General features: G+C 36.1%; 1 protein-coding gene across 2 annotated transcripts in view; it reads right to left on the bottom strand.

Moving 5' to 3' along the window:
- The window catches only part of TAF4B (TATA-box binding protein associated factor 4b), a 152,066-nt gene that overhangs the window by 110,765 nt on the left and 27,568 nt on the right, over positions 1-13,733 (bottom strand). For both annotated transcript variants that reach the window (XM_045065472.1, XM_045065471.1), the window contains exons 7-8: positions 11,282-11,896; positions 265-400 (exon numbers count right to left, since the gene is read on the bottom strand). In XM_045065472.1, the coding sequence (XP_044921407.1) occupies positions 265-400; positions 11,282-11,896 (751 nt within the window). The remainder of the gene's footprint in view (positions 1-264; positions 401-11,281; positions 11,897-13,733) is intronic.

The following is a 13,733-nucleotide window of genomic DNA, read 5'->3' as shown; positions in this document are numbered from 1 at the left end:
AAAAAAGGGCTTTACTTACAAAGAGGTTATTCTAATTCCAAAATACAATGAGCAGCTGCTTCTTTTATTCTAAAGCAACACATATCCCTAAAAAGTAGGCTATGTATGTACAAAGAATGTACTAAATGTTTATTTTGCAGCCCTCCCTCCTAGGTGTTATTTAAAAGACTATCTTCTCTTAATATAACAATAAAAAAAGAGAATACAAAAATCCCATCATATTCCAAACCCAGTGTGATGAGGCAGGGATGGATTGGGGTCTACCTGGAGGAAACTGGCTGGTAGGTATTGCAGTGCTCACTGGCATCTTCTTCGGTCCAGATTTCTGAATCGTCAATGCTGAGGAATGGGAAAGTGTGGTCACTTGTTTTGCAACACCTCCTGAAGGCTGCTGGACTACCTGAAACAATGAGAACTATTAATACAGTCATTCAACTAAACCTGCTTTAGAAAAGAACAAGCTTTCAGCTGTAACAGTAAGAAGTGACTGTGCTCACTTAACTGTAAATATACCTTTACATCAGCAAAATGAAAATCTACTTAAAATTTATATTTGTACATCACAAAATTATCTTGTTCAATATCACACAATGTATTTTATTTTTAGAGTGGAATTCAAATTTGCATTATATACTGCCCAACTTAAACCTCCATTTGGGTCCTATTTTCATTTTTTAACTTATGGAAATTTTCAAATATATACAAAAGTAGAGAGAAAAATAAAATGAAACCACTTATTCCATTATTACCCAGCTTCAAAAATGATTAATTCTTTACCAATCCTGTTTTATCCATTCCCACTCATTTTCTCACCATCCTCAAATATTTTTTAAAAAATCCCCAGTATATCTTTTTATCCCTAAATATTTCAAAATATATTTCTAAAAGATAAGAACTTTTAATGAGCTGCTTCTTACAAGTCTCTGACAAAAAAGAATTCTAGGGCAGTCTTCAAGAGAACAGTTCAAGAAATCCAGAGGGCAAGGGTTAGGGATAAAATAAGAGATATTAAAATAATAGTAGGGCCTTATTTTTAGCTCAAAAAAGGAAAGTCAAAATAGCAGAGCTTCATTTTTTCACTCCAAAAAAGAAAAAGTCCACTATTGATAGTGAACTACTTAAAAGTCCTTAAACTCAGATATGGCTAATATAAGTAATTCAGGAGAAAGATTTCTGAACAGATTTTGGGGATAGGATTTATTCTGTTCTCTAATTTTTTGTAAATAAAATACAAAATTTAGTTGTATTAGTAAACAAAACTAAATCACAAGAAACTCAAAATGCCCCAGTAAAGAATCCCATGGGAACTAAAACCCATATAGAAGAAATACAAGTTGGAATAATTTAACTGCCATCATTCTATAAAAAGACACTCTTGAAGGACAGAATGAACTCTTGAAAACAATGATGTATTTCAGTAAATTGAGATTATAAATTGACTTGCATTGTAAAGTATTAGGGGTCAGATTTATGCTCTACAAAGTAACAATTTGATAGATGAACACATAAAAGAAGATATGGTATACATACAACGGAATAGTACTCAGCTACAAAAAGAATAAAATCTTGCCATCTGCAATAACATGGATGGACCTAAGACAGTATTATACACTAAGTGAAAAAAGTCACATCCAGTTATAAAATAAGACACATGAATACAATATATAGTATATAGAATACAGTTAATAATATTTTAATAAGGGTGCCTGGGTGGCTCGGTGGGTTAAGCCGCTGCTCAGGTCATGATCTCAGGGTCCTGGGATCGAGGCCCGCATCGAGCTCTCTGCTCAGCAGGGAGCCTGCTTCCTCCTCTCTCTCTCTCTGCCTGCCTCTCTGCCTACTCGTGATCTCTGTCTGTCAAATAAATAAATAAAACCTTTAAAAAAATAATAATAATATTTTAATAACTTTGTATGATGACAGATGATACCTATGTTTAGTGTAGTAATCACTTCCTAATGTATTTAAATGTTGAACATTACTATGTTGTATGTTGAAACTAATACTGTGGGGGCGCCTGGGTGGCTCAGTGTGTTAAAGCCTCTGCCTTCGGCTCAGGTCATGATCCCAGGGGCCTGGGGTCGAGCCCCACATTGGGCTCCCTGCTCAGCAGAAGCCTGCTTCCTCCTCTCTCTCTACCTGCCTCTCTGCATACTTATGATCTCTGTCAAATAAATAAATAAAATCTTAAAAAAAAAAAAAAAGAAGAAACTTAATACTGTGTATCAACTGTACTTCAAAAAAATTTTTATATGTGTATGCATAGAGAAAGGTCTGTAAGTCAAAAAACAAACTGATTATTTCCTAGGATTCTACTGCAGGGTAATTTTGTTTTCTACTTTGTGTATTTATTATATATTTTACAGGTATCTACATTACTTGCTTTTTTATGATTAGCATAAGCTACATTTATAATTAGAAAAATAATAAAGTTGAATTTTCAAATAACTAAAAATGAGAATATTATTAGAAAAAAATAAATTCTACAAAATAATATACATTCAGAGTCACATTATGCATTCATACTGAAACTCAACAGAAACAATCTAACAATTCTGGCTTACCTTCCTATTCACATTTTCTTCCTTAATATCCTTTATTAAGTATTCTTTTCCAGTATTTAATTGTGAAAAACAGTAATAAAATATTAGTGAAGTGTTTATGAGTTAATCTTCATACCATTTGGATAGGTACTCAAATAACAGACGAAAGGCCTGCCCTGGAGGTGGACACAGCCTGGCTGTGTGCACCCTCAGCTATAAAGAATGGGGGATGGGGCGAAAAGGGGTGGGCCCCCATGAGACCCCAACACCAGTGTGCAGCCCTGGCAAGAACAAGCTGGGCAAAGCAAGCCTCAGTGCCTCAGTGCCCACTGTAGGATCCCAGGTGTGCCTCACTCTGCCTACAGCGCAACTGGGGTCAAGATCATACATGCAGAGGAAGGCAAATATGCTGGTTAAAAATATATAGAGGCACATGGATGGCTAAGTGGTGGAGCAAGCGACTCTTGATCTTGGGGTTGTGAGTTCAAGCCCCACCTTGGTGTAGTGATTAAATAAAACCTCAAAAAAGTGCACATATATATATCCCTAACTTTACAAATTATATTTATATTATTACATATATATTAAATATAGACATATATATTATATGTGATATTTATATATGTCATGAAGTTCTGAGCTGGGATTTAACAATCCTGGATCCCTCTCATTCCATATCTTAATAACTATAACACTTGAAGCAGCATATGTGTGGAATACTCCTGCACACTTGCTGAACAAAATAAAATACAATGAATGAGAAAGTATAAGTGAATTCATTATTATTCTTTCAAAGAAGTACCATTTAAAACAACAGTGTTAGAATAGCATTTATGGAGACTGAAATGATCATAGATTGAAATTCACCTAAAGAGGTATTTACTCCTACTTGGCAAGCAAAAGAAAGAGCTATTATATTTTTAAAAACTTAAGTCCTTTACTTAATTTCCCTCCAAAAGGCCACTAGACAGGAAAATCAATAAATAGTACATACCTTAGCCTTTCCTTTTGACACATCAAATTCTGATGTTTTTAAAGACTTTATTTATTTACTTATTTATTTGAGAGAGAGATTGAGAGAGTGAGAGAAGGAGAGAGAGAGAGAGAGAGAGAATGACAGGGGGAAAAGGGTCAGAGGGAGAAGAAGACTCCCCACTCAGCAGGGAGCCTGATGCAGGACTTGATCGTGGGACTCAACAATCATGACCTGAGCCAGAGGCAGCTGCTCAACCAAATGACCCACCCAGGTGCCCATTACTTAAGGATTTTTTTTACATTAATTATGATTTTTACATTATGCTCTGGGATATCAGACAAGGAACTATTCGTAAATTTCATAGGGAAAGGTTGCAAAGAAACACAAGTGCGGATGAAACAAATAGATAAGAATGCCTTACTTTTTTTTTTTTTTTTTTTTAAGATTTTATTTGAGAGAGAGAGAGCACATGCGAGCAGGGGGTGGGGAGAAGGAAAGAATCTCAAGCAGACTCCTCACTAAACGAGGAGCCTGATGGAGATTGATCTCACAACCCTGAGATTATGACCTGAGCCAAAATTAAGAGTCCAGCACTTAACCAACTGAGCCACCCAGGTGATCCCATCCCTTATACTTTCCTTTCCCTGTATTTCAATCTTCACCTACTCCCCTGTTCATAAATACACAACAATCAAATTCTTACCTCTAATCAAGTGGTACATACACACACAGTGATTGGAATCAAGGTATTATCTCCTCTAATTTCTACATAATATTCAGTATGTGATTACTGGCATGCACTTGGTAGGCTGAGTTCTAGAAAACAAAGGACCCTAACTATACAAAAGCTGCAGCTTTATAGTCAGAAAATACATGTTAGTTGCTAACTATTTCTCAGTAACAGCCAATACGTGGTTCTTGTACCACTATTTCCTTATCTTCTGGGACAATGGCATACGTCACTAAATGGCATCACTTCTATATACCTTATCCAGTCTCAGAATCTTAACATAGAGCTCCAGTAAAATCCTACAAAGAAAGTTGAAACTTGGGCGCCTGGGTGGCTCAGTTGGTTAGGCAACTGCCTTCAGCTCAAGTCATGATCCTGGAGCCCCAGGATTGAGGCCCACATCGGGCTCCCAGCTCCATGGGGAGTCTGCTTCTCCCTCTGACCTTCTGCTCTCTCTCTCTCAAATAAATAAATGAAATCTTTAAAAAAAGAAAGAAAGAAAGAAAGAAAAGAAAGTTAACACTTGCTTTGCCATACACAGTCTATATTAAAACTCAATCTTGATAAACTTCAGAATACACTGTTTCTTTCATTTAAAGGGCCTTCTAAACACTTAAAAATGTGCTCAAATGAATTCTTAATTATATTACCAGCCTTTATAGGACTCTACAAATGCTGCTTAAAATTGAGAACCTATCAATTTCTGTTAAAAACTTAAATGTGTTTATTGTGTGATTTGATTTATAAGAAATTCTAGAACAAGCAAAAATAACCTGTGGGAGAAAATTGTCTACCTTTCCTCTCACTCTTAACAGAATGCAGAAAGAAAAAGTGCTTAAATCTAGATCCTTAGGTCAGTTCAATATGAAAATGAGAGTGAACTACTTGAGCCAATGAAGTAATTAATGAGTAGGGAGAAAAGAAACAAGATCAATTTTTACTTCAAGTTCTCTAATAAAAATACTGGCCACCAGCATACTCAGAAACTAAAATTTGTACCTTGAAAATACTTCTTCCAGTGAAAACTGAAGTCAGAGTCAGTCAGCAGAATTATGTCTCATAGGCTATTTCATATAAAAATGTATTTGTTGAAAATTCTTTAATGTTCTCCCTTACTTTAAAATAATTAGGTAGCAGAAGAAAATTTGATGTACAAAAACACATTTTTTCCTAATATTCTGGATTAGTTTGTTTTAGGAGACCATCTTTACTTCAATATAATGAAATGGAAAATGACCACATTTAATAATACACTAATTTTTTTTGTCCTATACCTACAAAAGAGTAATATTTGGAGAATGTTGAACATACTGACCATTTATTTATCAAATGTCAACAATTCTGTTAAGAAGAAATGCAAGTAAAAGAGTCACTCAGGGAAATACATATCTGAAATAGGGAATATATCCATGATAATACTAAAACTTTCTGCCCTATCTCTTAATATAAAGTATTTCTGGGCACCTGGGTAACTCAGTCAGTTAAGCCTCTGCCTTTGGCTCAAGTCATGATCCCAGAGTCCTAGGATTGAGCCCTAAGTCAGGCGCCATGCTCAGAGGAGAGACTGCTTCTCCCCCTACCCCTCCTCGCCAACTGTGATCTCTCCCTCTCTCCCTCTCAGATAAATAAATAAAATCTTTAAAAAATAAATAGGTATAAAATATTTTAAAAGATATTCAAGTGATATATAAATATAAGATTACTAGCAAGAGTAACAACATTCAGTTTACTCTCTAAATTTTTTTCCTCTCAACTTTTTTTTCTAAAAATACAGACCAGGAATCTTGAATTAACTTTCTCATTCATGAATTTTATTCATACATATTGTGGATTTGAGAGGCTTATTGTTTAATTTTTATGTGGTAGAATCTGTTACAAAAATGTATCAAATTTAATTCTAAAAATGATCAGATTGAAATTAAAATTTAGTTTTTCTCTATTAAATTAGCTTTTGCTAATTACGTTTAAATTTAATTAAAATTATAATATTCAGTTTAAATTAAATTTAGCTTTTGCTCAACTATGAATAAAACAGTTTTTTCACGAATATCCTAAGCATCAAAACAGAAAGCTTCTAGTTACTATCTTCCCATGATCAGCAGACTATAGTACAATTCATCTACTTTCTTTCATTAACTTTTAAAGAAAGGTAAACATTAAGCTTAACATTTAGCTGGAGTGTGTAACATCATATAACACCTACCATACCAGAACTGATAGGTAACCAATAACACTAACCTTTACAAGATCTAGATTGTCAGATGAAATCACAGGAACTACTGATTAGGACCATATTTCAAAAATTCAAGCATTTGAGGACCAAAATATACAAAGCAATGAACTACCGGCACAAAATGAAAAACTTTCATCTAAAGAAACTGTGAACAATTCCAGTTATTTCATTTGATAAGAATTCTAGCAGATCCCCAGAGGATAACATATAATGTATTATTTGAAATGTATTATATGAAATGTATTATTTCATAAAATATTAATTATATAAAATCTAAACCCTGCAATGGGAGATTAAGAGGAGCCTTATAAACTGAAAGTGTGATATTTAAAACATCCAGAAGGCAAGAAACCTCAACAATTATCCATAAAAACTAGTACATGCTAGAAATAAATAAAACATTAGGAAGAAGATTTTTTTTTTAAGGTTTTATTTATTTGAGAGAGAGAATGAGACGAGAGAGCATGAGATGGGAGAGTTCAAAGGGAGAAGCAGACCCCCTGCCAAGCAGGGAGCCCAATATGGAACTAGATCCTGGGACTCTGGAATCATGACCTGAGCGGAAGGCAGTTGTTTAACCAACTGAGCCACCCACGCGCCCCTGGAAGAGGTTTTAAACTTCATGAGCAATCACTAAAGGAAATATACAAACAAAAGATTTTTTTAGAGTGTGTGCAGGTATGAGAAAGCAGGATGGGGGGAGGGGCAAAGGGAGAGAGAGAAGAAAGAACCTCAAGCAGGCTCCACACCAGCACAGAGCCTGAACCAAGGGGTGGGGTGGGGGGGCCTCAATCTCATGACCCTGAGATCATGACCCAAGCCCAAATCAAGAGTAGGTCGCTTAACCAACTGAGCCACCCAGGCACCCCAGAAATAAACAAATTTTAATATTAATTTAATATTGAACAATCATACTTGTATTCTTCAGCTCATTTTTGGAGACTACATCCTGAGTTGCACAAACCACAGATTTGATCCAGTATGGCAATTTTCGTATTTTAAATTATTATTTGCCACATCTCTTATAAGTGCATTAAATGCTTTCTTATGTTTCTAGCAACCTGAATATTTTCCTCCCCATTTGTCTGGGATTAAATTGGACTATGGTTTATGATGGGCTCACAGATGATATTCTCAAATCACTGAATGATACTAAACTTTAGTAATATTAATTTATTAAATTAGCTGATTTGAAAGAATGTTCTAATTCAATCCTTTCTGTGGCATTACCACACAGAATGGCTTATTTTGTGCCCTAGGTAAAAATGTGTTATAAAACAGATTACAATGAATCTTCAGTATCTAGGTGCTCTGGTATTTTACATTTTAAATAGGAAGGTATGAATACTGACAGACATCAAATTTGTTGAGTAAAATTAAAACAAAAGCCAAACAAGAAAGCAGAAATTCACCAGAAAAATTAAATCATTTCACATTTTTTTTAAGAATGAAAGTAGGAGGGGCACCTGGGTGGCTCAGTGGGTTAAAGCCTCTGCCTTTGGCTCGGGTCATGATCCCAGGGTCCTGGGATCGAGCCCCACATCGGGCTCTCTGCTCCACCGGGAGCCTGCTTCCTCCTCTCTCTCTCTGCCTGCCTGCCTGTCTCTGATTGCTCTGTCAAATGAATAAATAAAATCTTTAAAAAAAAAAAAAAAAGAATCAAAGTAGGAAGTAAAAAGAAATCCTAAAATTTACCATTAGATTTTCTTTCTTTTCTTCCTTCCTTTCTGTCCCTCCCTCCCTTTTTTCCCGTCCATTCTTCCTTCCTTCCTTTCTTTCTCTCTCTCTCTCTTTTTTTTTAAAGATTTTATTTATTTATTTGACAGAGAGAGATCACAAGTAGGCAGAGAGGCAGGCAGAGAGAGAGGAGGAAGCAGGCTCCCTGCTGAGCAGAGAGCCCAATGTGGGACTTGATCCCAGGACCCTGAGATCATGACTCGAGCCGAAGGCAGCAGCTCAACCCACTGAGCCACCCAGGCGCCCTTTTTCTCTTTCTTTCGATTTTAAGGAATCTTTACACCCAACGTGGGGCTCAAACTCACAATCCTGAGATCAAAAGTCCTATCCTCCCTGGAATCAGCTAACCAGTTTCCCCCACTGAAAAATCTGTTTTATTTTTTCTTGATTGAAATTGTTTCTAATGTATAACAAGTCAAACATACAAAATATAAATGTTGTCAAAATACTATTGCCAAAGTTTTCCTGTTTCAGGACACTCTAAAAACCCAGACATTCTTATCCTAATGGGAAAGACCCTGGGTTTTAGTCTAAGATTCAATACTTTCTGAGTGCCAGTGGATGGGTCACTTAATGTTTCTGGATTCTTGGTTTTCTCCCTGCCTTTTCTTCATTATAAAATTATTTAAAAACCTACAGTTAATACATGACATACATGCTTTTAGAACTCTACATAGCTATAAAGTGTTATTTCACTTCAGGAACTAATACGGTATAGATGTTCAATAATGATTAGCAATGATTCAAGAATCGCTTATGACCCATAAAAAGGATTTCAATTCTGTTCAGTGCTACCAAAAAGAGGCCTTTCCTTCAGGCAATGACTCTGTTTTCAGTGGTTCCCAAATTGGCTGCTCAGACTGATGTTTAAGAGTCACTGCTTCTAAAAAGGTTTCATCTCTGAGATTAAATTCAGACAACCCAAGAGAAACTGCAAGGCATACACACTTCTTGATTTGAAAATCGAACTCAGGGTAGGAAGGGATAAAAAATGGTAAGCACTCAGGAAATGACATTACTTCCTATCTACCCAAGAGTTTGACTGCTGTCCAAACTCATCTTTCCCTTTCATCTGTTTTTTTTTTTTTTTTTAAGATTTTATTTATTTATTTGACAGAGAGAAAGAAAGAGAGAGATCACAAGTAGGCAGAGAGGCAGGCAGAGAGAGAGGCAGAATCAGGCTCCCTGCTGAGCGGAGAGCCCGATACGCGGCTCAATCCCAGGAATTTGATTGAGATCATGACCTGGGCTGAAGGCAGAGGCTTAACCCACTGAGCCATCCAGGCGCCCCTTCCCCTTTCATCTTATGCTCATAGCTGACCTCTGCCTCAAAGACAATCATCCACAGATATTCCTCTTCTCCTGATCAGACAACAAGGTTGGGAAGTTTACTTAGATTTTATTATCCCCAGAAGCAGAATAAACTAAAACAAAGAGATTCAACACACAGTCTTTAACATAAAGATTTACAAAAGCAAACAAAGCAATTACCAAAAATTAAAAGAACAGCTAGCTATTATGGTATAAGGTAAGTGAGTTTATTAAGAAATGCAATTTTTAATTAATTCACCATGTACTCTCTCCCACAAGTTAACAATAATTTCACAGTCTGTCTTGAATAAACTAGAATGTTTTAAATACTATGAAAATAAACTCACTAAAATGAGTGAGGAGGCCAGAAGGGGAACCTCTCACACCCTATAACTAGTCACCAACTGCAGACCCCAACAGAAAGAGGGGTACCTTGTATTCCCAACAGGAAGAAGCCCAACCTTTATCTGCAGAAGGAAGAAAGATTTTCACCTTGCCCAGCAACAGCTTAGCCAATGAGAGACTGTCACAATCCAGCCAATGAAAAGCCACTGCACTTTTGTTTACTCCAGTGGACTTCTGTTTGTAACAGCCTTTTCCAACGTCTGCCTTACCTCTGTAGGAGGCCTTTTTATTTTTTTATTTTATTTTTTTTTTTTTAAAGATTTTATTTATTTATTTGACAGAGAGAGATTACAAGCAGGGAGAGAGAGGGGAGGAAGCAGGCTCCCTGCTGAGCAGAGAGCCCGATGTGGGCCTCGATCCCAGGACCCTGAGATCATGACCTGAGCCGAAGGCAGCGGCTTAACCCACTGAGCCACCCAGGCGCCCCTTTTTATTTTTTTTTTAAACAAGGCCTTTCTTTGTTCTCTAGATCTGCCTATGGTTTTACTGTATCTTGCTTGTCCTGAATTCTAATTCTTTGCTATTCCCAAATAAACCCATTTTTGTTGGTAAAATAACAGAAAGTTTTATTTCTAAGGTTAACAACACTAATTGATAAATAGTTAAGATTTCTTTCTTTCACCTAAGAACCTCTCAACCTACCAAGTTTAGGGAAAAAAACACAACTTCAACTCATCTACTCCCATTTCCCTCTCCCCTTAGCACATTTTTCTTGGGAAACGTTACCATAACATTACATCTGTAATAACCTTGCCCCAAAGATTTAGTCTGAACCTAATCTTGAGGAAACAATTAGAAAACAAAGGACATTCTGCAAACTAGTGTAGGTACTTAAAACGGTTACAACAGAATGAGCAAATACAAAAGGGCTGGGGAGCATGTTTTAGATTAAAGGAGCCTAAAGAGAAATGACAGGTAAATACAATACGCAGGTCTCTATCACAAACAATATCAGAAAAAAGGACATTATTAGCTATAACTGACACTGTTGGGACAGCTGGGAAAAAAAATTATACCAGTATTAAATATTCAAGTATAATAGTAAGTGCAAGGCCTTTATATTAAAAAAAAAAAAAATTCATTTTCCTTAAGAGATACACAGTACTTAGAGGTACAATGTCACAACTTCTGCAATTAACTCTAAAATATTTCAAGAAAAAGTTCTGTGTGTGTGCTTATGTGTGTGAATAGAGAGAGGGAGAGACTCAGCAAATGTGATAAAATGTTAACAACTATTCAAACTCCATTGAGGATACTCAGGGGCTCGTTTTACTAGTATTGCTAACTTTCTGAATGTTTGAAATTTTCAAAAGAAGAAACTGAAGAAGAAATGAAATGTTACTCACTAGTTGTTTGACTTTAACTGCCTGTGGAATCCCAGCTGGCTGTGAAAGGATGGGGCCTGGCTGTGCAAGTTTGATCTGTACAGGAGCAATGACGGCCTTGTCAGATGTGGTCCCAGCAGAAGTAACAACAGGTTTCACAGATGGAAGACAGATAGCTGCTGCTGAAGTTTCTCCGAAAGTTACTGATGGAAGGGCCAACGTGACTGCTGTCCCAGAGACAACTGGCTTCTCAGGCTGAAGCGAGACTGCTGTAACTGTGTTCTGAATAGATGTCACAAGCGGTTTTGGAGTCTGAAGCAAAACAGTTCCAGCTGTTGTTCCTCCTGGTACAGCAGCTGGACCCACAGAATGAAGTGTCACAACTCCAGTTTTTGTTCCCCCTGGACCAGCAAGTGGATTCAGAGTCGACACTGACACAGTACTGGGTGTTGTTGCTCCAGAAACAATGATGGGTTTTTCAGATTGGATTGAGCAAACTGTTGTTGTCACCACAGGAGAAGTTGTTGCTGTTGTGGTACAGGTAGCAATGACTACCTCATTAGAGGTCTGCTGAACACACTGCTGAATAAAGCTCTGGGAGTTGGGCATGAGTTGTCGTAAGGCAATCACACTTTTCTAGAAATAGGGGAGAAAAAAGAACGTGATAACTAAACAAATTAGCTCCTAGTAAAATAGAATTACTTTGTATTTCAGAGCTTTACAACATAAGATAAATCAGAAGTATATCAGATATTTCAGTTGAGGAAGCCTGATATCACTTGGCAGTCATATCCTAACAATATCCAGGATACACCCAATTTAAAGCCCACAAGTACTTTATTTTTCAATACAAAATTATTACCGCTCAGTATTAAATTTATTTTATAGCCCTCAAGATCAATTTGGTAAAATAAAGCACTGTGTCATACTTGTTTGTATTTACTTATCCCCCATAATAGATCACTAATAATTTTTCTATCAGTAAGTTTCTATACATGACAATAGAATCTTAAAAAAAAAGTTTTTGTTAAATAACTTTCAACTGTGGATAAAAACAGTCTCTAAATCAAAATAAAACTAATACATGGGACGCCTGGGTGGCTCAGTCAGTTAACTGTCTGCCTTCAGCTCAGGTTATAATCCCGGAGTCTTGGAACGGAGTCGTGCATCGGGTTCCTTCCTCAGTGAAGAGCCTGCTTCTCCCTCTGCCCTGCTGCTCCCCCTGCTTGTGCTCTCTCTGTGATAAATAAATAAAAGCTTAAAAAAAAAAATAAAATAAAACAAACACGGGCAATTTCCTTAATGGAGCTAGAATATTTTCTGACTAGATTTTAAGTTGGTGTCTCTCCTTGTATCTTTCTAAAAGAGTAAAGGCAATTTAAACTAAAAAGTAGAACACTGCCTTTTCATCCCTGAGCGTTTTGTTTCTTTTGTTTTTGAGTAAGGGAAAAAAAATGGAAAAGGAGTTAGATAGCAGATTATCTTTTGGTGAATTCAAGGGCTATGTGGAAGTTTCCCTATTCTGATACTTAAACAAAAGCAGTCTGACTGAATTTTAGAAGCAAATGAGAACCACTGTTATTTTCTTCCTTTTAGTTACATCTTTTACTTTTTTATTAAAAAGGATTTAGAAGTTCTTCTCTGAAGGTTTTCAAATATGTATATAAATGGTAACAAAGGAAAGTAAGAAGCAGAGAGTCTCATAATCTTTTTCCAAACTTAAAAAATAGTGGAAAACAAGCTGCTTTGGAAATATATAAAAAAATGAAGTGATCTATTAAATTTAAACTAGAAATCTAATATGAAGGGGTCCTGAGAAAAACACAATTGGAACAAATGTTAAAATAATCAGACTCGGAGAAATTTTTACAAAAAATGTATATTAAATTATCTCTTGATCAGAGATTAAACGCTAAATCCCTCATCTCTATGCAACATTCAATGCCCCAAATGTGTGGGGGGGTGTCCTAAGGAAGCAAATCACAAGGCTTAATAGGTCCTTAGAAAATACATACAAATCAAAAAAACTTCAGTTTTATTTGGTAACTTAAAAGTATTGTTACCTAGCAAGTAGAGTCAGATAGGATAAATTCTGGACCTCTAAGTTTGACAAAAAATTAGTCGATATAAACAGTGTTTGAATCTCTAAAATGAAAAATACTATAATATCTACTACGTAGTATTCTCAAAAGACAGATACGAAAAATAAGTGCAAACAATCCAAATTAAAAGTAAAGTATCTAGCATAGCAATGGACGAATAATAAGAACATACATGATCTCCTCCTTTCTCCTCCAGTATCTCCAATGAGTATGAAATACAGATAAATGTACGAGTTGTCAGCATTAATGTAGACAACCTATTGCTCAAAGAACTTTTGTACTGAAAGGGACCCAAGGAAGAACTGCCTCTAATTTCTCAATCAAGAAGATCATCCAAAAACAGGGCACTAGTCATTTGATATTAAATATTA

This window comes from Mustela putorius, unplaced genomic scaffold (genome assembly GCF_011764305.1).
Source record: "Mustela putorius furo isolate JIRA1106 unplaced genomic scaffold, ASM1176430v1.1 tig00003858_pilon_pilon_pilon, whole genome shotgun sequence".
In the NCBI taxonomy this organism is placed as follows: Eukaryota; Metazoa; Chordata; class Mammalia; order Carnivora; family Mustelidae; genus Mustela; species Mustela putorius.
This window is presented reverse-complemented; position numbering and strand designations above follow the sequence as displayed.